This window comes from Punica granatum, chromosome 6 (assembly GCF_007655135.1).
Source record: "Punica granatum isolate Tunisia-2019 chromosome 6, ASM765513v2, whole genome shotgun sequence".
NCBI classification, from domain to species: domain Eukaryota; kingdom Viridiplantae; phylum Streptophyta; class Magnoliopsida; order Myrtales; family Lythraceae; genus Punica; species Punica granatum.
Genome location: NC_045132.1, coordinates 4,378,765 through 4,405,197, shown reverse-complemented (window position 1 = coordinate 4,405,197; position 26,433 = coordinate 4,378,765). Strand labels below are relative to the sequence as shown.

Below are 26,433 nucleotides of genomic sequence, written 5' to 3'. Positions count from 1 at the left end.
TGAATACACGACACGATTATAACCGGTACCCGGACACATTTACACAACCCGTTTATCCGATAAACCCGATTACCCGTACATGTTTACACGACCCGTTTATCCGATAAACCCATTTACCCGGACACGTTTACACGACCTATTTACCCGTTCAATCCGGTTACCCGGACACGTTATACGACCTGTTTATCCGTTTATTTCCTCCATGCATTGCACAGTTGCACTGCAGCTCAATAAAATTTCAAACACCATCCAAATTATACTGAAAGCCAAACACAAGTCTCATCCATCAAAGACAAGTCTCACTTCTCAATTATACTAATCCAAATTATACTGAAAGCCAAACACAAATCTCCTCCATCAAAGACAAGTCTCAGTTCTCAATCAACAAAATTTCAAATATTCATCCAATCCATCAAAGACAAGTCCCAGTTCTCAATTTCTGACTTGTAAGATAGTTGATGAACTCGGTAGCTGTTGCAATGGCGCTTCCAGTAATAGCGTCCATTACAATCTTGTCTTTATGATTGTTGCTGGCGAGGGATATCACCAGCCCTGTCACAACTCCCCCTATCATAGCATTCTTCTGCAATTGAAAACCAGAAACAGGTAAAGTGGGCGAGTTTGTATCCTAATGAAATACCTAAGTGCACATGCCCAAGAAAATCATGTTCTTTTTCAGAAGTTAATCCAATGAATTCAAATGATACGGAAAATTTGTCGAAGCATCATAACTTAAGGAAAAGTTCTGAAAAGCTTACCCAGTCTCTGGTACCCCGGATCCTCTCAACCCCATACTCCATCCTGGCATACACTCTAGCAACAGTTCTTGTTCACCCATAGAAAGAATTGCAAACAGGATTGATTTCATCCACGGAGGAAGTCCTTAAAAATTTATTGACAGAATTTGCTTGCACGATATTTCCTTACCCCAGTAGGCACCTTCTTTGCGGCACCTTCTTTGCACATCTTCTTCAACTGCATTTGTGCAGTGATCACATCAGTAAAGATAAACTTGTCAACAATCATGTCCACTAAAATTCAGATGCATTAGCAATAAAAATAGCAACACTTTCTTTATTTATATTTTTATAAATTTGGGACAAATGTATCAAGGAATGAATAGTTGGGAAATGAGAAGTCGATTAATTGTACATGAAACCTTAAATATGTTGGATCAGCAGAGCAGCCTTCACATACAGTACACACACAATTCACTCATCCTTCAGTAACTAGTAACAAGTTCAAACATCATATCAAATACAAATCAAATTAGTAGCTTTGCTCAGCCTTAGGTTACTCATCGAGTGCTCAATCTTGTCGCCAGACAAACTTCCTGCACAAGCGGGTCATCATTCAGCAAGTCGGAAGCTCATACAAATTAACTTGCTCATCAGTTCAACTATGGATGGATCAGATCAAAGCTATTCAATTGCACGCAATAGATTCATTGTCTCACCGGTGCCGTCAAACCATTCAGTGAGCAGCAATAAGGATAAATAAGAGTGTAAAGACCTCTTTTAAAGGTGTGGTATGCATCCTCAGCCGCTACTCTGGTGGCTGCCACCTGAGAATTATCCAGCAGTTGAATGGATAAAGATAAAACCGATCGAAATTGACAAAGCAGAATGTGGAGGAGATATGAAGGTAGAGATGAGGGAATGGTTGGGTTGCAACGTACAGCACCGATCTTGAGGAAGCCAAATTCGGCTTCGAGGATCGAGGGCTCTAGGGTCGAGGGCTCGAGGGTCGCGGGCTCGAGGGTCGCGGGGTCGAGTCGAGGTCGCAGTCGAGGGCTCGAGGGTCGCGGCTCGCGGGTTCGTCTTCGTCTGGTCAGCTGGTCTGAGTAGAGGGCTTCGACTCGTGAAGATGAAGGATGAAGGGGGGCGTGTGAAAGTTGAAACCGGGTGGAAGCTCAAGCCTACTGCCTCCGAAATTTCGAAATTAGGGTTAACCTAAGGATATTTTCGTAAATTCAGTTAGATAAACGGGTTAATGGGTTACACGATTACAGTAACACGATTAAACACGGTTAAATAAACAGGTTTAATCGTGTATAATCGGGTTACACGGGTTCAACCCGCTAAGATACGTTTATTAATCGTGTCTAAACGGGTTGGACCCATTTAACCCGAATATCAAAAATACCCAACCCAAACCCGTTTAACTCCGTGTCGTGTCCATGTCGTGTAATCGTGTCGTATCAAATATTGCTGGCCCTAATGAATATCCCATAATTTTTTATTTTTTTTTAGAATGAGGAGTTAATAACCCTTTAAATCTGGTTAGATCAAGCTGCTCAATTTCGTTCTTTTTTTTTTCAATTTTGTCCTTTAAGTTGCGTTAAATATTTTATACGATCCTTCTGTTAGGTCAGCCGGTTAAATTTAACGGACTAGGACCAAATGTGCTGGTCGTATCATACAATTGGTCACGTCAAGTAGACTGTGAAAATCGGTTTAGCTAATCGATTTGTGAAAGTCGTTTGTTGAATTGGATTTGATCATTATTAGAATTCAGGGAAAGAAAAAAAAACAAAAAAAAAAAAACACGCGCACACACACAGACACAGAAAGTCTCTTCGACCACTGCCCCCACCCCAAGCCTTAATCCCACGACCGGTTGTTCGGAGGAGAGATCCGCTAGAAACTCTTGGCGATGGGAGCTCTTACAAAATTTTAACTAACGATAAAATAAATATATTGAATGTTTGCGAATTAATATTGTTTAGTCAAACCAATAATATAGTGCACTCGTTGATTTCTATATTCGAACATAATTGATCGTGATATAGAAATTGCTGCTGGTTGGTAAGGTTCTTTTGGAGCCACCTTTGACAAGTCGAAATCACAATTTTGAGTCATTAGGTTATAATTAATTGATATAAGAGAAAGATAGTGTAGTGTAGTGTGGTACATTCTCGCCTTGTAACACTTGTAAGTTCTATTCTTGTGGTGGAACTACCCTTACCTCTTTATTAGTTATATTAATATTTTCATTTCATTGTACTAAACTCATGAATTTTTTTCATAATTGAAAAAGAAATATATAGATATAGGGGGACACTGTGAACTGTTAGTCCCGATTTGCAAAAGTAGGATTCCAAATTTATGGTTCAGATATACGTAGTAGGATTATATGGATATACATGGTAGGATTATACGGATTTCACATATACAGTACGCCAATTATTTGGTGCCTAATATTTTCGTAAAATTGGAAACAAATCTGCTTGGCTAGAATTAATGAATTAATTCCAAAAGGCCAAAAATATTAGAGGTTCTGATCTGGGCCCCCAAAGTATTCAAAAAAGCAAGCATAGGGGCAGTTAAGGGGAAGTGTGCTCAAACAAATTTCCCCGAAGAGCTTTCGTTGATCGAAAGTCCTGACACGTTACGAAATTTAGTACTTAGAAACCTGAACCCCACGTCGTACAGTACATTTTTGAAGAAGAAAGATATATTTGCGAAAGCTTAGAGTCAGATTATCATACCAAACGCAAATACCGGCATATGTAATTCCCCCTGACGCCTCAAGGGGTCCGTGTCGCCTTACGGTTCTGCTTTATTATGTAAGGGATTGTGAAAAATAAAGAACCTCATATAACATGTTTTAGGCCATGGTAATATTTTGCAGCTGAGGGCTTGAATCCTTTCTCAGTCAAGTAAATAATATTACATTATTGGAGTAATTTCATGATAGTAAGAACAAGAGCATTCCGAATTGGAGAGTTCAAACAGAAGAATTCCAACTATATGGTTATGCGGACATGAAATAAGAGAAGGGTTTAATTAATTCAATCAGACGACGAGAAACTGTTGTGTTACTTGAATATAACAAGACTTTGCTAAATATCGACTTCTCTTCCAAACTAGTACGAGTCCCATTTATTTCTGAAACGTATCCTAAAAAAGTGTACTTTCAAGGATACTTCGAACAGACAAATTCAATAAGAAATAACTGATAATTAACTCTGCATACACGATACGATACGGGTTCACTTTTAAGAAATACTGTAATCACGGAATCTGTGAGACTATTTTATTTAGTCTCCTAGAAATATTCAAAATGATTTCAAGCAAATTAAGAGGTGGAATTGCTGCAGAGTCGTCCTTCCTTCAGAGGTGGGGCTGATTCTGGCCAGTTTCGTGCTCCAAGATGTAGTCATAGAGCTTATGCTGGTCGGGGAGGGACTTGGACACGCTCTCCCTCTCCATGCACCTCTGAGCCCAGGTCACGAGCTTCGGGCACTCCTCCGCAATGCTGAAGTTTGCAGCAAATGTCTCCAACGTGTAGAACCAGCCATAGAATGGGATTAGCCACACGTCCACCAAACCAAACCTGTCACCCCCGAAGTAAGTCTTGTCCCCGAGCTCACCCTTCAGTGTCCTGAAACAGTGTATCAGCTCCTTCTTCGCCGATTCCTGGGCTTCTCCTGTGGTTTCCCAGACCGACCGACCGACCAGCCCAATATACCTGCATCATCCACACAAGCCAATCAACATGTATTAAGGAGCAAAGAGAAAAAGGATAAGTATGTCGAGCAGAACACATGGATATAATTATACTGTGCATAAAGATATAAAGAAACGGCAGCATGGTTTATCTATTTATTCACTGGCACCGATCTTCATGTGTAGGATTGAACCTGTGCTTAAAAATAAGCGAGATTTTGAAAATTATCACATTTACAACCGTCTGCTTTAAAAAATTTAACTTCAATTTGAATGGCGTTATAAACTCGTTCACTAGATAATATTGACGTCTATGCCGGCATGCATACAATAATGTACCTTCTTGTCAATGTAGTCGGCCCAGAACCGGGCATTGGCCTGCTCATAAGGGTCAGTGGGCAGGAGAGGTGACTTGTGGGGCCACACCTCATCGATGTACTGAACTATGATGAGGGACTCGGACACGGGCTTGCCCTTGTGGATGAGGACAGGGGTCTGCTCGTGGACGGGGTTCATCTTAAGGAGGAGGGGGCTCTTGTTCTGGAAGTCCTCTTCTCGATACTCGTACTCCACGCCCTTCTCCCTCAGGGCTACCCTAATCCGAACCCCGGAAGGATCCGGCCAGAAATCTAATAGAAGCACTTGTTCCGCCATCTCGGTTTATTCGTGTTTGCCTTGTTGCTTGTTCGTTGAAGGATAGCGCAAAAGTTGTGGGGGCTTTATATAGGGAATCATACATGTATATATTGTATATATGATAGAGAGAGCGTGTGAGAAATCAGAAGCAGCAGTTCGGATTGGAAGGAGGTAAACATGCAGAGAACTGATCAAACTAGTTCCAGACGCTGAATTCTTTGCCGCACTTATAATATACTCAGTAATTAAGTTGGAAATGGAATGTTCTGTGAGGTCTGACTAGTCATCAGATGACATGATAGGGTCATGGCTTAGGCATACATGCATGTGTCACGAACTCGAGAAGCTAGGTATTGTATGTAATTGGTATAATACGTAGCACCAATAGATCATTTTGTGATTTTAAAAAATCAATAGATATTGACAACCCTTATTGACTTGTGATATTATCCATGGTATACTCCTTTTTATATATATATATATATATATATATAAGACTTCTCCAGGAACTCAAAGTTTTGAGCCTGTGAGGGCACTCGAGGATTCGAATATTGTGGCTACCCGGGCCCAGTCCTCCCCAAGATTGACAAGCTAACTATTCTATATCAAAGAGGACAATATCCAAAAATATGTACCTGTAATATACCAATAGATATAAGCCCACATACAATGAAGGTAACCAACGCAAATAGCAGAACTCTATTTTTACACTTGAGGAAGGACCAAAATGTGAGCCCCGGACGCATGCATGTGCTTTCAAAGTAAAGTGCATGTCATGGAAATTATTCTGCCCTGTCATTATCGATACATATATTCAAACATCTTATTGCTTTCCCAGTCGTCGATCGAACATATATATATATATATATATATATGAAAAATTATATTTCCTAGCACAACATTTTACTTTTGTGTCAATTTTATCACAACCTTTTAAAATTACACTATATAGCACAACGTTTAGGGTGTAGTGTCAATTATAGTATGACGTTAAATTTTTCATGAAAATTAAACGGAAGGATGATGTGGGGCACATGTGAATGAATAGTGGGCCTAAACGCTTGCCACTTGCAAAATAACCCATGTTTTTGACCGCCCGGCATCCTTTTACCAACCGGACTCCCTTATCATCAATACCCAAATCACATTCTCGCCTCTTGACATACAGAACTGCTCTTTTTTAAAATAACTGCACCATCATTAGAATAAAAAAATCATATATTAAACTTATTGCAGTTCATATAGTGAACCAGGGATGAAAAATTGTTAGAAAAAAAAAAAGAAAAAACTCATACCTGTCAAATGAAATGCAAATCTTAATTCGCTTTCTTCTATGAAAATAAAGAGGGAGAAATCCGCTTTCTTCTATGGGAACAAAGAGGGAGAAATGTAAAGATAGAGACTGGCAAACATATGGGTGAAGAGCGGGTAGAAAGGGCAAAGGCTAAACTGAAGAGAAATTTGAGACTGCAGTGAGGCGGAAGATATGTGAAGATGCGGGAATGAGATTTAGGTATTGACGGAAAGGGAGTCGGGTGGGTAAAAAGGCCCCGAGCGGGTCAAAGTATTAGTTATTTCTCATGTGGCAAGAGTCTGGACCCACAATTTATCCACAGGTACACCACATCATTCTTCTGTTTAATTTTCATGAAAAATTTGACATTACACCCCAAACGATATATTATGTAATATAATTTATAAAAATTATGATAAAATTGACACAAAAGTTACCCTCAACGATATGTTATATAATGTAATTTTAAAATATTGTGATAAAATTAGAAAAATATTGTGTTATGACATGTATTTTTCCCTCTATATAAATCTCTATTTGAATTGAAGGTGACTATTACTTAACCTCGTCTATATTATGGAAGTCAAACAGGACATAAATGGAGGCATATACATACACACACATATATAGAGGGGGCCCTGGAACAGGAAAGACGGGTGTATTTAATCTTTAAAATACACTCAATCTAATGATCGGAAAGATGTTTCATCATTCATGACTTCATGCAATTTGGATTTGTCCATTGTGCCGTAAACGATCGGGAAATGATATGTCCAGTGTTTGTTTTAGAAAAACTAAATTTGGTGAGCACACCAAATAAATTTGGAGTAATCATCCTAAGTCTTCACGTAACTACAATCCCCAGAAAATACTTCAATGGTCCTAAGTCTTTGATGCAAAAACATTTATCTAGGTAGATCTCGAAAGAGGCACATCGAGCAAATCATTTCCAACAATAATTAAATCATTCACATTCACCACAACACCAAGGAATATAGTGCCTTGCGTGTATGTAAACAGAGAGTGGTTGGCACCTGACTGATTGAACCCGTACCGCTGAAGTGCGTCCATAAACTTCGCAAACCAATTGCGGGAGGCCTGCTTCAAACCATACAGAGATTTCGATAGACAACATACTTGGCCCTTCTAGGAGGAGGACAATCCTGGAGGTAACTGCATGTACACTTCCTACTCCAAATCTCCAAGAAAAAATGCATTATTGACATCCATCCGATACGTTTCCCATCCCCGAGCTAGAGCAACCGTCAATAAACAACTAACAGTAACAATTTAGCTATTGGTGCAAATGTATGGTGATAGTCGATGCCCTCCACTTGCGTAAGACCCTTGGCCACCAATCAAGCTTTATAGCTCCTGACGCCTCTATCTGCTCTCCTTTTCCTTTGTATACCCACTTGCAACCAATGGGATGTTTGCCGAGAGGTAAAGTCTTTGTAGTCCAAGTCCCATTAGATTCCAATGCCCGAATTTCATCTGCCATAGCCTCTCTCCATCGTGAATTGCAGACTGCTTCCTGGTAAGACTAAGGTTCCCTGTCTGAATCATGGCAGCTAGGAAAGCCTAAGGATGGTCAATGATCTTGGAATAATTAAGAAACTGTTCAATGGGATGGGACGTATCTGAGGAGTCACCCGGAGCAGGCCTCCGTGGGGAGGGGATGCATTGAGCCGTGTGAACAATAAAGCCATTCATCCATCCTGGAGCATTTTTGTTTCTCGTTGAACGTTACAAAGCAATTTCTTCTGGACTCAAATATTCCCTTCACTCTCTGAAACTTCTTCTTCAGAATTCTCCGTGTCAAATACCATATTTAGCAAATTTGGGCTATTATGGGAACGAGAGTGGAAGCCTGACTGGTATGGCCCTAATTGGGCAAGCCCAGATTGGCCTGGAGAAGTCGGAGCGGACTAGACAGATCTAGAGCCAATTGGATCTACGCGGGTCAGCGATATCGTGTTCGGATCGGAATGAGCTAGAGCAGTCGGGTCGAGCTGAATTGTATCGAGCTGAGACTGAACTGATATGGACTTCATCATTTGCTTACCCAACCCCTCACGCGAGCTGCTAGGCCACCTTCCTTGCTCCCCCTCACTGCCAATGCTCGTCCCAGAGTCAAGAAAAAATGGTGTCGTGCCCGATGAATCCTCTCTTTCTTCCCTGTTCATGTGCGAGAAAGGAAATTCATACTCGCAAAATCGGACATCGCGGGAAACAAAAGAGTTCTTGTATCTTGAGATTGTATAATCGCCACCCCTTTTTCCTGTGCGAATATCCAAAAACACGCATTTCCTCGAACGCTCATCAAATTTGTCCTTGAGTCGAGACCCTTGATGGGTATAACATAACGAACCAAACACCCGCAAGTTCATATGGTTGGGTGCCCTCCCGAAGAGCACCTCATGAGGGCTTTTATTCCTCAATAGCAGCATAGGTGTGATGTTGATTAAATGTACGGCACTTTACTCTTTGCCTTGAGCGCGTCAGCATTGCGCGTGACCGTGTGAGGAAATTGTCGCCTTTGAGGCGACGGGAGATATCTCAACAGGTCCCAGAGCATCGGCGCTCTGATACTATCATAAATTTGGAGGAATCAGCCTCAAAGACTTCATCGATACAAAAAGGTATATATGTAGGCCATCGTACCTTTACAGAGAAGGAAGCTAATAAATCTATGGGATTCTATACTAATAATTAGACTAACTTCCTAATCTATGGAACTAAACATGGAAACATATTATACACAAAACATACAAAATTATATTCCGTAATACGGCTGGTGTAGCTGATGAAGTTTTTAAATTCGATGAGACATACAGAGATATGTTTAGCCTATTAATTTGATGATGAGATAAAAAGGTATCCTCAACGTTTGGCCCATCGAACAAGGACAAGATCGGTTGAAAACTGAAGGAGATTCACGAAATGCCATGACCATGGTCACCATGGGCATGGCAGCGGTAACGGGCTACTAAGGCGGTCATGGGGGGCAAGACGACCGCGGTCAGGGAGCTCGGATTCTGCCAAGATTAATTTGTTTCCTTTTACTAGGATTTCATATAACCTCAGAATATTAGGATATCTTTTATCATGTCACTCTTATATCTCTCTATATATAGATGAGAATGCGTCTTGGAGCTATAAGGGTGGTGCAATTTCTCGGAAAGTTATCGAGTTATCTTCATATCATCTCCAAGGATCTTAAGGTGAGAGGATTGAGAAAAATGAGTGATCGAGTTAGACTCTTCTACTTGTGGGGTTCGTAGTGGGACAAAGAATGAGTGACGACATTTCTCCAAGTGATATTCTCTAGCTTATATCTAGTAAATTCTCCTTATTCCATCCGTGGATTGCGGTTTTTGAGGATTTTAGCACGGTTATATTGCTTTCTTTGTTATCTAATCTCTTACTTTAGGCATATTAATTGGACAGTTGGTATCAGAGGAGGTCTTCAATCAGATCCTCCAGACCTTGGTTGTGATATTAGACCTTGAGAAATTTGATTTCGGGTTGTCGCGTACCAATATGAAAGCACAGGAAGGAGAAGTGTCATTAGCCTCTACTCTGATAGTGATAGAGAAGAAGTCTGCCAGCCCCGACCCTAATGGATCTCCCTGACGGGGTTGCCAAGACTGGAGACGAAGACCAAATATTGTTGCTGTTATGCTCTCCATCTGATTCTTATGAAGACGCCATTGGTACTGTGATGAACAGTAAACTGAACGTCAGCTTGGAGGACGTTAAAAACCAGCATTGAACTCGAAAGAGTCGAAGGCGGCGATGCACTACCACCGGGTGGTGTTAGTAGGGGACTTCCAGCAAGAAGCAGGTCAAGTGAGAATAAGTCGTGCCCATGATCTCAATGTTTTGTAAGCTGAAGTTAGTACAAAGACAACGATCGAGTGTTCAACTAACTCGATAAAAGAAGTAAATTGAATTTTTTCCACGATGTCGATGAGGCGAGCGCGCACAGGTTAGTGTAACCGGTTGGTAAGTCATCGAATTTCGGAATTCATTTCATGATATTTCAACTTCGATCAATCAGTGTGAAGACTGAAGAGTGACAGCATATGCTAGTAGGTGGAATTTGAGCAGAGAGTTCGGTATCTCAGGCTAGCGTAGAAAGTTTTGAAAGGGATTATATCATATATCTTGAGAAAGACTGCAACCTTTGACGAGATTAACATTAATGTTACGCCGTAACTACTTAAAACATCTAGACGACCGGTATGACCCGATCATGAATCCAGGCATGTCCTAAACGCTCTCGTAGCCGATCATGAATCCAGGTATGACCCGATCATGAATCCAGGCCTGTCCTAAACGCTCTCATAGCCGATCATGCCCAGTCCAAGCTGCGTAAACATTCACTGACAGCACTACAATCCCCGTCATTGTAGTCAGTGATAGAGAGTGGTGCAACCGTGACAATCACCTCGAGGACCTTCAATTACACCTCAGGAAACACCGTTCGAAAGAGAACCCAGGGATCAAATTGCCCATCAAATTCTATGCCGGAATAGTACTGGAAGGGCAACTGACTTTGACAAACCGAGCATATGCGACCTATCACGACGACATTAAACTCAAAACAATTAAGACATACATGCAAGTCTTATCTCCATACATAATATATAACATAAGTCTCCCCCATAAAGTTATAAAGGAATAGGTACAGATCATTAATGGATCCATATATGTCCTAAAATAGAACAAAAGTTAAAAGAGTCAATAGCATGGTTCTTGAACTAACAGAGCCATTAGCTCAAGCAATAGCAACTCAAAGCTCGCTGCCTAAACAGTTGTCTTCCTTCAGTTTCTCCGGTAAGCTCATCATCGCCCAGGAAAAAAAAAAGAAAAGATTCAATCTGACCCCCCAAAGAATTCAAAAAGCCAGCTGAGGGGCAGTGAGAGGGAAGTACTCAAAATCCCCCCAAAGGAAAGGTATATAAAAACATGAAGCCCACATCGTATGCCTCCCAGATAATGTAAAAAGACATAAAAGTTGTGCTGTAGGCTGCTCAAACTCTGACAGCAGAGTAACACCACTATCCCCCCTCTCCCTACCTGTCTATAGTTTCCAAATTTTCTTCTTCCCCCCAATTTTCTACCTCGCGTAAAAGCAGGTTTATATTCCTCACATATTTCCCGATCAAAAATTTCATTCTCAAGTTCTCCTAGAAAAAATACAAAATTAAAAAAGCAGTCACATCAAAATATCCCAGCCACCACTAGTCTCCAAGTTTTCACCACGAATTAATCGTAAAATATGCCAATTCTCTTGCAAAATCTGTGAAACAGCATATACCTTAATTGCTCGTACCGATTGACGTATCGGCCCGAGCTGCTTCAGCCTTAGCAGTATCACTGTTTCCAGTCCTTTCATCCAAAGAAAGGGTCTGAACAGAAGTTGCCACAGAATCAACAGTGGATCGAGCACCTGAAGCTTCAGGAAATTGAATAGCAGGCAGCATTATCCATTTCCCCCAGTCATTACGCCGCCTCAGCTTGTCCCCCTGGCACAAGCAAGCCACAAAAGCTAAGAAAGGTAGAAGTCATAGCTCTAAAAGCCTAATAGAGCAGAATGGCCGCTGGGACCTCTAACGGCTGGACATAGAAGTGAATTGACTGAAACCAAGCACTTTGTGCCAATTTTCCACAGTGATGTGCCAGATCTTACTTCAAACAACAAATTCTTTTCTTAAGTTTGCAAGATATATTATTTGAAATCCATTATATTATTTTAAGAAACCCAGTTGGACACCAGTTAAACCCAAGACTTCACTGGCTTGGCCGGCGCAACACATGGTACAGTTCTAAAAAGTAAGGTAGTAATATTCAGTAATGAACAAAGACAAGTTTAGAAGCGGATTTAATTCAAAGGAGGAGTCAGATTACCTGCACTTCCACCATAGGGGAATTACGCACAACATCCAGTATTAGCTGTGTATTGTTTGTCAGTTGCAAAATCTGGACACAGATAATCGAGTTCTCATTAAATAAACAAACATACATAAACTAACAAGCCATACATAGCTCAGGGTACACCCTTTCATTTGAAATGCTCAAAACATAAGACAAAATTGTCAATCAATACAGTGAGCAGCGGAATGTTGTTTTGGACCTTAATTTCGAACAGATGAAAAGTACAAAGATAAAATTCAGAAGGGAAATTGGAGATTCAGAAATCACCACTCTTAACAATAAATCTTTTCTTTGTTTGTTTTTTTCCTTTTTCTTGGCTACATTACCATTGTAATCAACTTTAACATCAAACTGTGGTTCCTTCAGCCATCATTTCACTAAATTGATGCCGAAGTAAACATACAGAATTACTTGCCTTTCTAGAATATCTCTTTCTATATTTGTGGATATGTTAAGGAATAGTATGAACCACAAGAAACTAGTAAATGATCTTGCAGAAGGCTGATCTAGTTTAATGGATGAAAAAGGTCATGCCTAACGAGAGAGGCTGACCGTCTAAAGCAGACTACTACCACAACTTTTATAGATACTTTGTCTAGTGAGTGGTACTGTTATGACTAACTTACAGAGGAAAGTGCAAGCATGCAAGGCAGAGGAAAAATAAGAAAAACCAGACAATAAAAAAAGGAGTAAGTAGAATTGCCAATAAACATAAGAAAAAGAGATCGAAGGAGAAAGGACCATATACGAAGAGGACAACTATGAAGAAGTTGACAACAACATGAGAAAAAAGTTATATGATGAGTGACGGGGAAGAAAAAATTGAGAAATAAGTGGGTCAAACTTCATCCTATATCAGAAACGAAACACCATACAAGAGCACTCTTGCAAAACACTCACATTAGCGACAATACAGAGATAGAGCAAGATGAAAATGGGTCCCTTTTTCAACCAATATCACCTATGACGTACTTGGAAGTTGAATATCTGATATGTTCACACCATGTATATCAGCACTGAATAAGATGGAATCAACTAACAGCTGAAAATATGTTCGAGAAAGACACTATAATTGAATCCCGCTGAAAGGGGACACAAAAATGAAAGTGAACCATCAGACTTAACTTGAGATTGAATCATTTATTCTAATAAACATATTGCTCTAATATTCACAAAAGAAAGCCTTACTTTCTTGAAGCTTGCAATTAAAGCAACAGGAACCCAGCCTTGCTCATCCATGTTTTGCCGCAAGTAAGTGTCTTTGACTAAATTGTCATTGCTGCAATAACCAAATAAAACGGGCAGTGACAGTTAACTAATGAATAAATTGACAGCAAGATGATGACAATTAGAAGGACAAAAGACTTGATTCAGCTGCAATTATCCACTTAGCAGAAAGGAAAAACCAACTCATGTTAACGACTTTAGAAAAAGGACTGACCTGAAATAATAATTTATTTGATCAATGATCTTTGTATACAAATTAGGATCTGGTGGTTGAAAATTAACCATATGTGGAGGCATCGGTGAGACAAAATTCACCGGATGTTGAAATGGCAACACATACACTGGAGGTGCCATATCTGAAAAAAATATGTCCATCAAAACATGGAGTTGGCAGGTCAAGAATGTTAATATTGAACACAAAGAGTCTTACCATTATAACCCCCCATGGGCGGCACAGCAAAATGCCGAGGTTGTGGCAAAGGAATAAATTGACCAGAAACAGGAGGGATTACTGGTGCTGCAGGATGTGAAACCCTGCCATACCTTGGATAACCTCTCTGTTGTTGATGCATACGAGCATCTCTATTATGGTTAAAGCCTCGAGGATTCCACTCTTGATTGGTACGATCTTGGTCACGCCTATTTGCATAACTTTGAGAGTGGGAACCATCTCCACGTTGATATGTTCCACCACTACGAGTTTTAAAAGAGTTTCGCTGCTGCTGTTGGTGCTCATGGCCTCCATGGTTTTCTGAAGCTGAACCACTTCTCTGGCTATCATCCCTAGGGGAAGACTTGATCGACTGTGAGTCTAGTGATGGATTCCGTGGACCTGGTGATTGAGGAGCATCGCCATTTAAAGTCGCGCTCCCATTGTTACCCTTCATTGATCTCTGATGCAAAGGCATCTGATTATTCACATTTAAATGAGTATTCCCATGAGAATTCAACTGCCTCTGTGAAGAAGAAGAAGAAGAAGAAGCAGCAGCAGCAGCAGCAGAAGAAGATGCATTTCCAGATCCCTATAACAACAACGAATAAGAGACTAGTAACAATACAAATAATAGAAATTGCAGAACTTCGTGTTAGATCATAAAGCTTCTTAACTTTGAATTGGAAAAACATGCGCGCCTGCGCGCACAAAAGAAAATCAGGGTACCGCCCAAACAAGCAAACCCGTAATGGTATCTACTTATCCTCACACGACTTATCATTCTTCTGAGGAATGGGCTTGAAAACTACAAAATCCAATAAAAATGGAAACCCGCGAATAAAGGCAATATTTTCATTTCTCTATCTGACAAATCTAGATGTGTTGTGCGTGAGCGAGCTAAACAAGTAAACATAGTGTCACAAACAAGTAACCAGCAAATATTTCATTTCTGAACCACTGTACAGGGGGAAAGCTACAACCTTTGCCAGCAGAAAACTAGAATTTCATTCCATTATCGTCAAAAAAAAATACCCACATTAAGGATTTCATAATATTATGTTTTGCCTAGCTGAATGAAAACAGAGAAAAGACCCAACAAAATTACGAACCCCGCAAATCATATCACATCATATCCCCAACGCATATACAATATTATGGGAAAGAAAATCCCTGCATATCTGTAGTTGAAGTGCGAGAGATATGAGAAAAGGAAAAAACCTGCGAGGCTGGGGCGGACACCGAAGATGATCCATCGGACGAAACTTTCGCTGATTCCGAGGAAGATTTCCGCGAACTCCTCTTGGGGGACGCTGACAGAGCGGGCCAGGAATCGGCCCCAATGACTGGGCCAGCAGCCTCAGGCCCAGGCCCATTAGACGGTTTGTTCCACGGGACCCTCTTGCCCGCCCCACCATTGGCTCCGGTCCCGCTCTCGGTCCCCACCTCATCCCCCGCCGTCGACGATGACGCCGACGAGGACGAATATCCAACCGCCGGCTCAACCGGCGGTGCAGCCGCAACAACAGGCTGAGACTCTCCGTGAGCGACGTGGCTCCAAGCTGACGTGGCCGGCTTCGCCGGCTGTCGGGGCTGGTGGGGGCTCTTAGGCGACTCAGCGAAGTGGTACTGCGATGATCGGGGAGCTGCGATCGGGGGGCTGGTGATGTTGCCAACAGTATCAGCGGCTTCTGCGGCCATTGGTGGGTCGAAAGCTGGGGCTTGCTCTCTCGGGGAATGAAAATCCGCCGACGGGGTGATCGGCGACGAAAGGTGCCAAGAAAATGCCCAAAATCAACAACCGATTAGGGTTTCAGCCACTCGATTTGGCGAGGCAATGGGTTCCAAAAATCGGATTCTGCCGCCTGAGATCGAGCAGAGAGTGAGTGTGAAAGGAAGGCTTCCCGGTCTCACTTCGCTGCTCCTTCTTCCTCCTCCTCCTCCTCCTCCCCTTCCCCTCTCTCTCTCCCCCCCTCTGTTTTTTTTGGTACTATTAAGATATTGCTCAACAAATGGCATTCTTCTCCAACAAGGTTATGTTCGGTAAAAGCACTTTAATTTACCAAAATACCCACGACGTGCCCTCTATTTACTCCTTTTTTTAGGGGCAGGATTGGGACTCGACCCCTAATATCCATAACATTAAACCAATCGCACAGTGACATATCAGATTCTGGACAGGGAGATGTCACAAGTAATTGATTCTGTTTTTATTTCGAAATTCGAAGAGATACTCCAATATTAAGATCTTAAATTTGTTTTTATGGGGTCACGAGTGGGACTCCATTCGACTTTACTCGTAATGCCCTTGTATTCGACCAATAGCGGAGTGACACATCATATTCTGGATCGGGAGATCTCAGAGTACATTGATTTTGATCTTATTTCGAAATTCAAAGAGATACTCAAATATTAAGATCGAGTTCGTTTCAGAATCTGATTAACGGAATCGTAAGTTTAAACGGATATATATTTCGGATTCTTGGGATTCTCTTTATATATGGTATATGATGAAGTTAGACGTACTAGGAGAGAAAATCCAATAATAATAATGCCGAGATTTACTAAAGCAAGGAGGATATTCAAAGATCTATACATTCTCGGTAAATAAGTATATATATCCCTAAATTACATCACCTTAAATATCTTATTTTATGAAATATATAATAAGTTTGAGTTCGGAATTAAGTATGTGCAACTTTTCTCTTGAGAACGATGGTATTTATAATTAAATACCAAATTAATCCGAATGCATCCTTTTCATTAATTGTGTCTTATAAAATATTCATTTGAAAAATATTCTTTTTCGGCCAACTCGAAATATATTTTTTTATCCCAAATTGGCAAATTCTGACATATTTTATTTGCTGAGGCAAACATCATTTTTCCAATTACAGAATTGCCCTTTTTATATGTGGCAAAAAAAAAACAATTGCCATTTATATGTGAAGGGAATATATTCTTTTCATCTCTCGGTCAAAATGGCATAATCTTCATTAGAGTTCCTAATTGCATTGGTCAAAATTAAATTATGGGGGAGTCTACCTTGTACAGTATATATAGTGCATGTCTTGTCTTGGACACCACACGACAAATTTTTCAGTTCAGAAATTAAAGAAAGTAAAAACAAAAAATCAAAATATGAAGTCAAGAAGAAATTGTAGTCTTAATAAGTGGGAAAGAAACTCTTGCCAATTTATATATATATATATATATATATATAAAGGAAAAAATCCATATTTTCCAATTCAACAAGGAGACATTAAAAAAGGCCTGACAATTATCTTCATTTGTTTTTCATTTTCATGACAATTTTTCATGGATTTCTTGTCATCAGATTCGTAGTGATACACTTTCTATGAGATTCACCAATAGATATATGATAAAATTATGCTAAATAATGATGTTGCATGAACTCGATGGGACAAATCTGATGGTTGATCAAGTTACAGGGAAATCTTATTCATCGAAAAATGTTAAAGGGAAATCATGCAGTTTACTTCTTCCATCGTAACAATGATAGGTTTTTACTTTTCTTCTTTACCTTTTATTTTAAAAAAACTTAGTAATAATAATTTAATTATTTTGAATCTAATGTGCCCGTTTCTAATTAGTGTTTCAATTGGCTTAGGACTTTGCTTTTATTTCCTCTGAATCTGAATTACATGGGATTCAAGCCTCTTGTGTTTATCAACATAAATAAATAAATAAATGGTTCAAATGTTAATTGTGATGAGAAGATAGAAAAGGTTGAGGCATAGGCAAGGTACTAATAGTTAAAGGAATGAACCCAAAATTGTTAATTATAACCGTGGGTTTTCGAACAAGATAAAGATGTTTCCGAATAATTAATTTAACATTTGTTATTAAAATTAAAACGAATTACTATATATATATATATATATAAAAAAAATTAAAAACAGTTCTCGTATGCTAGTATGACCATAGAGGAGAGAGGAACTTGATATTGCATTAGTATTAGACAAATCAATATATGTCGTATTAATTTCCCAACTGCTTTTGCCTAATCATTTCATCACTTTCTATGTTGAAATAAAATTAATACCTTAAATTCGTAAATAAATCAAGCACTTGTTTTTAAGGTTTTTGATTGGTTTTTGATGCCCTTAAATTTTGTAAAAGTCATAACACATGCCATGCCAAAATGAAATATACAATATATATACATATATCTAATTTAAGACAATTTTTATAAGATTTAGCATGACATTTTTAAGTTTTATCAAACACCAAATTACAATCCGACCTTTCTACAAGGCGCTACCGCGATGTCAAGTCGGTCTTCTCATGGTCCGCAAAGAAAAAACAGAGACTCGGAAAAGGGTTCAATCCACATCAAGAGTGCCCAAGGAAGGGAATATGCCCAAAAAAGGGTTAAAAAGGCACAAAGATAAAAGACTAAAAAAAAAAAGTCGTACATTCTTCTCAAGGAAGGGGCCAAAGTGGAGAGACCAACTCCCACTCAAAAGCCAACCGGAAGATTGAGCATTTGAGGAAATTGATGATTACAGCCCATCAAAAAGCGCAGCAGCCATTGCCCAGAATATTCTGTTCTCTTTTTTACAAAGGTAAGAGTATGACAGGACATGGAATGAACTCTGCTAGCAGGTTCGCATCGACGTGCTTGGAATGGATCGCCTCCATGCTCAGAACCACCAAGTCCAAGTTCAGATCATCCGCAACCTCCCCGATTATCGCCGTCGGTTTTTTTCCTTCTCCGAGCCGTTCCAGAAGCTTGTAATCCTGGAACCCACCTGTAAAGTTCGGTGCCCGCCGTTACCGAAAGCTCACCATGAATGGAGAAATTTAATAAGGAAACAAACAATCATTCTATGTCCATATCTTCCAATCTCTTCTTTAGGGAATTTTCTCGTTGCCTTTAGCACGAATGAAACATAGACGGGACTCGCTAACTGCTCATAGTTCGTTGGTTCCTTTCCGTCATGTTTCTTTTCCTTCGTACCAAAGGTGCCCAAAGAATTTGAGAAAGACCTTTATGTCCTCCCTACAGTGTGAACAAAAATGACATGAGAGCACACAGACCACCCTGAATGCAGCCTGAGTGAAAAGTTGAAATCGTTCATCAGAGGAGCATCCTTGTAAAAATCCTAACCAATCGTCTGCAAAAAATGGGCATATTTGTCTAACCCGAGTCTCAGCCCTTACTATTTTAGTAATTAGTAATGTTGGTATTTTCCAGTCTTCTTCCCGTCATGTTTACTAGGTACCTCCTCCTATGCTAATCAAATATATTGTTTGATTCGAAAAATGATGCATGAACAAGTAACACGCTATAGTTTTTTGTGGTCCTTCTAAAATTTCAGTATCGGTCCCCTAATTTGAGTTTCCATCTATATACATACATATATATATATATATATATATATATAAAGTTGTATCCCCATAATAATAGGATTAGAAAAATAATTTTATATATTGTATAAGGTCATAAAAGTAAATATCTAAATAAATAAATAAATAATTATAAATGTATATGCAATTAGGACTAAATTAGTAAATGCATATAAATCACTTAATAATCAATAATTTTATTATACGAGCACATTATTGATGTAAATGTAAATCTCAAGATTTATCTATAAAAAAATACAATTTCTTAAAATAAATATCTATAAAAAAACTTTTCGACATAATTAGTAACTAAAAGAAATTTCTAATAAGTATATTTAAGTATTAAACACTTTTGAAATAGTAATGGATAAATCTATTTAAAAATTATTAAAATAGATGATTTGCACTTCTTTTTTTACAAAATACATGAAGGTCATCTATTACAATTTTTTATTCAATAAAATGTTTTTTTTTTTAGTAATATCATTTTCTTCATCTTTGGCATTATAATTCATTTCCAATTATTCTGACTTTGTTATTGTATGCACTAATATTTGAATGCTTTCAATTTAAGAATATATATATACTTACTTTAATGAAAATTTCAATTATTATGTCAATTTTTAAAAATCCATCTAAAAATAACTACTCTAAACAATAACCCGTTCATCACATGAGTAAAAAAACTAGTGTCCATATATCATGTCAACCATTCAATAAAATCATGCAATTTGGGCATTTATTGCTATTTCAGCCCATACATGAAGAGGACTGTCGAAGTGACAAATAAGAATCCACATCTTCATTTCAGATAAAGGAAGACGGGATATCAGAATTACCTTCTGAGAGATGCCATCGGACGCTAGAAAGTTGGTTCTCATGCTCAGGCAATGATTCTTTCTGCCTCTCATCAATAACTGCAAATCCCCCCAAAGAAGGAAGAGAGGCCAAGATTCTTCAATAATAATTTGGATAGGTTTCTCCATAAAAGAAAGAGCACTTCTGCATTTCAGATAGTGGTCTAAGAAGCAAATGCACTCACCGACTACTGTGATATCAGCTCCATACTTCTTTGCCAAAGCAGCTGTGGTAGCTACAGCCTGTTTAAATTAAGGTAAGTAGTGAAAAGCTTGCAATCATAACCAGACGAAGCAAACACTGAAAAAGGCAGCCCAAAAATATATCATGTTTCACCATTGGGATGATGAAAAGAAAAACAAAAGAAATTATATGTCCTCTTACAACCAAAAGGACAGCTACAATTTTTGAGGTTAGACTAAACTTGTTTACAGGCATAGATTCAAACCGAATGAAAATTTATACTTTCCATACTACTTCCAAAAATCTAGTGATCAACAACTGAACTAAACTTACATGGCCATCAAAGTAAAAGAGTTACTAAATTCCTAAACATGTCCACACCTTCATTAAGTAAACTTTAAAGACCAAAACATCTGAATCAATTCAACTCCAAAAAGAGACATTTAGATGTCTATAAGAGCAATGACCTGTCTTGTTCCTTCAGAAAGGTAAGGATTTTGATCAGTTATTGGCAGAAGCAGGTGCTTGAAATTGCTGAAGGCTTCTGCGGCTAAATTAACTTCTGATTCCTGGGGTGTAGCTTTTGCTGTAATCAGTTGGATCAAGATCATCGAGTATATCAGAACAACTTACGAAAAAGAGGAATTAACCAGGTTACAGTAAATCGAGCACTCAAGCTGTGACTAATGCAACACGTATTTGTTTGAATCGACCATCAGCACAATTGCACGGAATACTATTGACAATTAGATATATGCTCTTTCTTCAACAAAGTTGAGTTGAAACCTTCGTGCCAACAGGTTTCCAGTAACAAATTTCTTACTATTGCCCCTAAAAGCTAACAGATTCAGTTCTCTAATTCAACTGCCCTAATTCAAACTCCCGGTGCCATCTTGGAAAATCGTCATTAATGCTCGAGCTGATCCTTTGACATCAATACGAATATCTTCGCACCGCAAGAGACTCACGGAACAAGCTGGTGACAGTCTACCCCTAATTTACAGCATCACTAACAGAGAAGAAGATGGATGCAGCGAAATTTATAACAGAAACATGTTCGAATCTATGCTTCAGTATATTCGAAACTCAATTGACATCAATTCGGTCGATTTCGCTATAAAGGGATACTCAGCCAATAGCTACAAGGGAACAATATTTATCTATACACACAAATACATGTATATGTATATATTCAACTGGGTTGATTAACAATGTGGAGGATAAAGTGACTACCTTGGGGGCCGATTCGGCTCGAGCCTCGTCTGGGGAGGGGAGAGAGCGGCTTTACCCAGGGAAAGGAGGAGGAGGAGGAGGAAGAAGAAGAAGAACAGCAGGGGAAAGACAGGTGAAATGGAGAACCGAAAGGAGAAGGAGAAGGGTAAGATTGAGAGGAGAAAGGGTTTCTGGAATGGAGGAATGATGGGGATGTCTCCACCGGAACCACCAGTAAGCTGTGGGCGAAGGCCATGAAAGCGCCCAAACCGATAGAGCTCAGCTGCAGACGACACAGAAGAGTGAGAGAGAGGAAGAGAGCAAGGTGGAGAGCTTCGGGAAAACTCAAGAAGGAGAGAAAGGATTACCTGTTTTTTTATACAAAAAAGCAAAATTTAAGGTTGTATTTGGAAACGGAATTAAATTTTAATTTAACTTAAGTATAAAAACATAAATTTCTATTTTCTTTCAAATATAATTTACTATTTGCCTTCCATCACATTTTTCATTTAATTACTTATGTGAATGTAGTACCATCAAATGGACTCCGATTGACCAATAGAATGACACATGTAATATTATCCATTAAAAATAAAAGAATGAACTCTTATTATTCTTAATTTTGCAACTTGCTCCAACTATCTCCCTCTATAGGAGGCCTTATGCAACTCTCTCTTCTTTCTTTCCCCTTTGTTTCCTCCGTGCACCACATCTTGATTATGATATTAGCGATTATGGGAGTTCTAGTTTTCGGATTTTAGATATTCAAATTCTAAACACAGATAAATCTATTAGTGAGGAAGCTCAATAGGTTAGGAGTTTTTTTCGGGTGGAAATTATTCCCATCAACCATAACTTTTTCCTTCGAGAAAGCGCAGAGAACCCCTATCGTGACCGGTGATGAGGAAGGATAAAAAGAGGAACAGCTTTGGATCAGACATCATTAGCCTAAGAAGATCAATCATAAACTCCAAAGAGCTCTTTGCTCTTGGGACGGAAAAGTGGGCTGCCATGGCAGCCATCCTCAAAGGGTTCGAAATTTGTCACACTTTCGACATAGTCGAGCATTTATGTTTTTCAAATTTCAGCTTACAATCATCAACAATCATTATTCTAAATATTAAAATTCAACGAAATTCATCATGAATCGGATAATTATTTATTTTATATCAGTGGCTGAGGGGATTAACAACTCTCACCACGTAGCTTCTCTCGTTGTTCGTGAGACCCTCTGATCTGGCGTATATGCTGGGAGGGGGAGCCAAAGGTGGACGCTGAAAAGAGAAAAAAGAGAAAGTGATGGTGAAAGTGTTGGTGGCAGATGTTTAGAGGAGACAAGGAGAGAGATGGGGGAGAGTTAGTTACATGAAAGAGGGGCTCGAAAAAGAGACAGTTGTGACAAGTTCGTAAAATTAAAAAAAATAGACTCCATTTTTTATTTTTCAAAAGATAATATTACATGTGCCACTTTTTCATTGGCCAATTGTGGTCCATTTGAAGGTACTATCATCCTCATAAGTGACGGAGGGAAAATAGTGTGCTATATTTGAAACGAAAACAAAAACTTGTGTTTTTTATGTCAAAAATAAAAAGTACTATCAAAACTGAGATAAAAGTGAAAATTCAAAATTTTTGGTGTAATTTACCTTTTTTAAAAAAAAACATGTAAAATCACCTGAAATCTAGTTTGGGAATTATTTTATGAAGGAGTCTAATATAGGAATGGATTTACAAAATAAGTCTATTTTGATCAAAATCTCAAAATTTTATGTAAAATCATACAATATTTTATATTTTCTTCGTACCTATATATTCTCAATTGACCGTCAACTTTTTCAACAAAACACTGAGGTGATACACTGCGTAATTTATTTTAAAAAAATTAGTAATAATTTTATTTCATTATACAGTTGTACTAAACTCATGGATTTCTCTTAAAAAATTAGTAATAATAAAAAGATAATTAAAAATAAGTAACTAAACCTGTTATCATCAATGGTCGGAGGTGGGTGTTTATCGAGAATGGTGGCCTCAATGTCTGCCACCACCCACGAGATGAGATTGCTAGCAAATCCAGAAGTCGCTAGGACCTCATCCCTAGGTTTGGTAGCCACTAGCAAGGCGACGACCTCGAAATTTGGGCAAGATTGACAGACCTATCAATCTTGCCAAATTCCTTAGGTTTTGGCCTCATTAACAATCATATCTTACGAAGGGTCACTGAAGAATTCAGAAGTTGACAGTAAGCTCATGACAATCTCACCCAAATCTTAAGGTGGTGACCTCATCGACAACCACCACCCCAGTAAATGTGTACCCGTAGCAAAGGTTAGGATTGGTTGCAGGTTTTTTTTTAGAGGTAATAGTCACATATATATTTTTTCATTCGATTTATTATTTTTATTTTTACTAATTTTTGTCTTAAAAATTAATCACATGATATGCCATATCAGCAATTTACGGAAAAATTGACGGCTGAAAAATTGATAGTGTGTTTGTATTGAGAGTTGAGTTGAGTTGAATTTTAGTTTTAATTGGTTTGTAATGATTGTATTGTTGAATTATGAGAAAAAGTGTGAAAAAGTAATAAATAATTGAGAGAAAATAATGATTAAGTAATGATTGTGTTGTTGAATTGTGAAAAAGTAATGAATAGTTGAGAGAATTTAATATTAAAAATTGAATTGAATGATTAAAAATATTTAAAAAATAAAAAAAAGTAATGATTGTGATGTTGAATTGAAGATAAGTGGAGTTGAGTTGAATTGAGTTGAATATTATTCCGAAAACAAACACACCCTGATGGATTGTCCATTCATCAAAAAGAAAATTGATGGTTGTCTTTTTTTGGAGGGTACAATTTGGAAGAATTTAGGCTTATCGGTTGAGTTATTGATTTGGCATACTTTAGGCTTATCAGACAATGAACAAACTATATTTCAAAAGATTATTGTTTCCATAATGGTAATGTCTCCTCTTCCATCTACCATCTATAACTGATTACTTATTTTTCATTAAAAAAGATTATTTATTTGCCGATTCTCAAGTTTCATTCGCCAGTAACATCCTCAAATTGTCAATTTTGGCTTTGTTATTGACTAAATAAATTATGGATTTAAAAACTCTTGATAGCAACTTTTGAAAATCACTTTGAAAGGTAAATTTTTTAAAACAATATTTCAAAAAAGCAAATTCATGGACAATCGACCAAATTCCTAAAGCTCAATATATTTCTCTTTATATAACATGGAGGAAATCATTTATCTCTCAACCGGATCACATGTTAACTCCGTATTAACACAATAGCTTGTTTGGATCGCGGGTTATGGAAGAGTGGGCTATAAAGAGATACCATATAAATTTATGTAAAATATTAAAAGCCTGGTTAAAGCATCGGGAAGTACTACGTAGGATGAATGAGGTTTCTCCTTGCGTGACCCTTCATCTGATTGCTAATAGTCATGTCACAAGTGTCACAATATTATATTGCCACGTCGCTTCATGAAACCGAAATTGATTGCAATCATGGAAGATGAAAAGACTAATATAATAAATCTATGAGGTTATCTACATTTTGGTCGAGGCACTTGCACGAAAATATTAAATTTCTAGAAAAATATATTAGTTGAGAAACTTGGATGAAAATATTAAATTCCCAATAAAATATATAATATTAATCTACCAAAATGTTGCACGGTAATAAATATAAAAATCATTTTTATAGATCGATAGCAGTAATTTTATTGATTACACAACCATATGTGCTGGCCCCATTTGTCTAGTTCCATAACTTGGGTTTTATATAAGCGGTAAGGGGAGGATTCCATGTAAATTCAAGTTTCAGCGACTTTGAGAGTTAAGAGAAAGTCCGGCTAAGGGAACAAGATCGTAGAATTTTTTTTTTATCGTGATGGCATTATGCTATAATTCAATTATGGTTAAGTTCAATCGTTCCAACGAGGTGGCGAGTGGGGTCCTTTTCCCCATACGCCTCCTCTCTCTCTCTCTTTTTAATGTTTTTTAAATTCTCATTTTTTTTAAATTTCCTCCTTTTTTTAAAAAATATTTTCAAATTCGACCTGACTAAGATTCTGCGTAATTTGGTCGACGTATTATGTCAAGCAATCCAATGGTTATAGTTGGACCACTTTTTTTCAAAAATTGCTTTTTAAAAATATTTTACATTTTTTAAAACTTTTTTTTATATATTTTTAAAAAATTTCTCTTGTTTTTGTATTTTCAAATCCGATCCGACTAAGGTACCATGTAATCGAGTTGAAGTGATGCACCAAACAATATCATCATTATATCTCGACCACTTATTTTCAAAAAATACTTGTTCCGCAAAATTTATTTAGAAAAATTAGAAGAAATTCCTTTAAAAGCACTAAATACACAAATTGGGTTACATGCATTTTTTTCAACGTAATTTTATTTTATAAGTATAATACTGGTCCGTCGGATTAAGGGAAAGAGTGGGGTCCTTTTTACCACTCACCTTCTCTCTCTTTTTTTAATATTTATTTTTCACATTTTTTATAATTTCCAATTTTTTTTTAAATTTTCTCTTTTTTTAATATTTTCAAATCCGATCCATATAAGGTACCACGTAATTCAGTCGACGTGTTACGCAAACAATCCATTCGTTATAGTTGGACCACTTATTACAAAAAAGTACTTTTTTAAAAATATTTTACATTTTCTATAACTTTCAAAAATTTTAAAATTTCTCCTTTTTTATAGTATTTTCAAATTCAACCCGGCTAAGGTACCACGTAATCAGGTACAAGGTAAATCCAGTCAACGTATTACGTCAAACAATTCCA

General features: G+C 38.1%; 3 protein-coding genes and 1 long non-coding RNA gene across 7 annotated transcripts; all 4 read right to left on the bottom strand.

Annotated features, from left to right (window-relative positions):
- Positions 1-231: 231 nt before the first annotated feature.
- LOC116210156 lies at positions 232-1,295 on the bottom strand. Its single transcript, XR_004157427.1, has 4 exons — positions 1,160-1,295; positions 928-975; positions 759-825; positions 232-583 (listed from the first exon to the last, which is right to left on the bottom strand). It is a non-coding gene; the product is annotated as an uncharacterized LOC116210156 (long non-coding RNA).
- Positions 1,296-3,907: 2,612 nt separating this feature from the next.
- On the bottom strand, positions 3,908-5,214 carry LOC116210154 (glutathione S-transferase U19-like). Its single transcript, XM_031543977.1, has 2 exons — positions 4,781-5,214; positions 3,908-4,459 (listed from the first exon to the last, which is right to left on the bottom strand). The coding sequence occupies exons 1-2, from the start codon at positions 5,103-5,105 to the stop codon at positions 4,116-4,118; spliced, it is 669 nt and encodes a 222-aa protein (XP_031399837.1). The 5' UTR covers positions 5,106-5,214; the 3' UTR covers positions 3,908-4,115.
- Positions 5,215-10,520: 5,306 nt separating this feature from the next.
- LOC116211114 (la-related protein 1C-like) lies at positions 10,521-15,963 on the bottom strand. Of its 2 annotated transcripts, none has more exons than XM_031545341.1 (7): positions 15,203-15,963; positions 13,982-14,573; positions 13,766-13,907; positions 13,513-13,603; positions 12,298-12,369; positions 11,708-11,915; positions 10,521-10,965 (listed from the first exon to the last, which is right to left on the bottom strand). In XM_031545341.1, exons 1-6 carry the CDS (start codon positions 15,680-15,682, stop codon positions 11,709-11,711), a joined length of 1,584 nt encoding a protein of 527 aa, XP_031401201.1. In that variant the 5' UTR covers positions 15,683-15,963; the 3' UTR covers positions 10,521-10,965; position 11,708. The 2 variants fall into 2 exon arrangements, with proteins under 2 accessions (XP_031401201.1, XP_031401202.1); XM_031545342.1 differs by lacking the exon at positions 10,521-10,965 and adding an exon at positions 11,003-11,576.
- A 2,225-nt stretch (positions 15,964-18,188) lies between these two features.
- Positions 18,189-21,973, bottom strand: LOC116212528. Of its 3 annotated transcripts, none has more exons than XM_031547187.1 (5): positions 21,629-21,971; positions 20,863-20,981; positions 20,397-20,454; positions 20,194-20,271; positions 18,189-18,756 (listed from the first exon to the last, which is right to left on the bottom strand). In XM_031547187.1, exons 1-5 carry the CDS (start codon positions 21,861-21,863, stop codon positions 18,563-18,565), a joined length of 684 nt encoding a protein of 227 aa, XP_031403047.1. In that variant the 5' UTR covers positions 21,864-21,971; the 3' UTR covers positions 18,189-18,562. The 3 variants fall into 3 exon arrangements, with proteins under 3 accessions (XP_031403047.1, XP_031403048.1, XP_031403049.1); XM_031547188.1 differs by lacking the exon at positions 18,189-18,756 and adding an exon at positions 18,763-19,060 and having other exon boundaries at positions 21,629-21,973; XM_031547189.1 differs by lacking the exon at positions 18,189-18,756 and adding an exon at positions 18,959-19,007 and having other exon boundaries at positions 21,629-21,972.
- Positions 21,974-26,433: the final 4,460 nt, after the last annotated feature.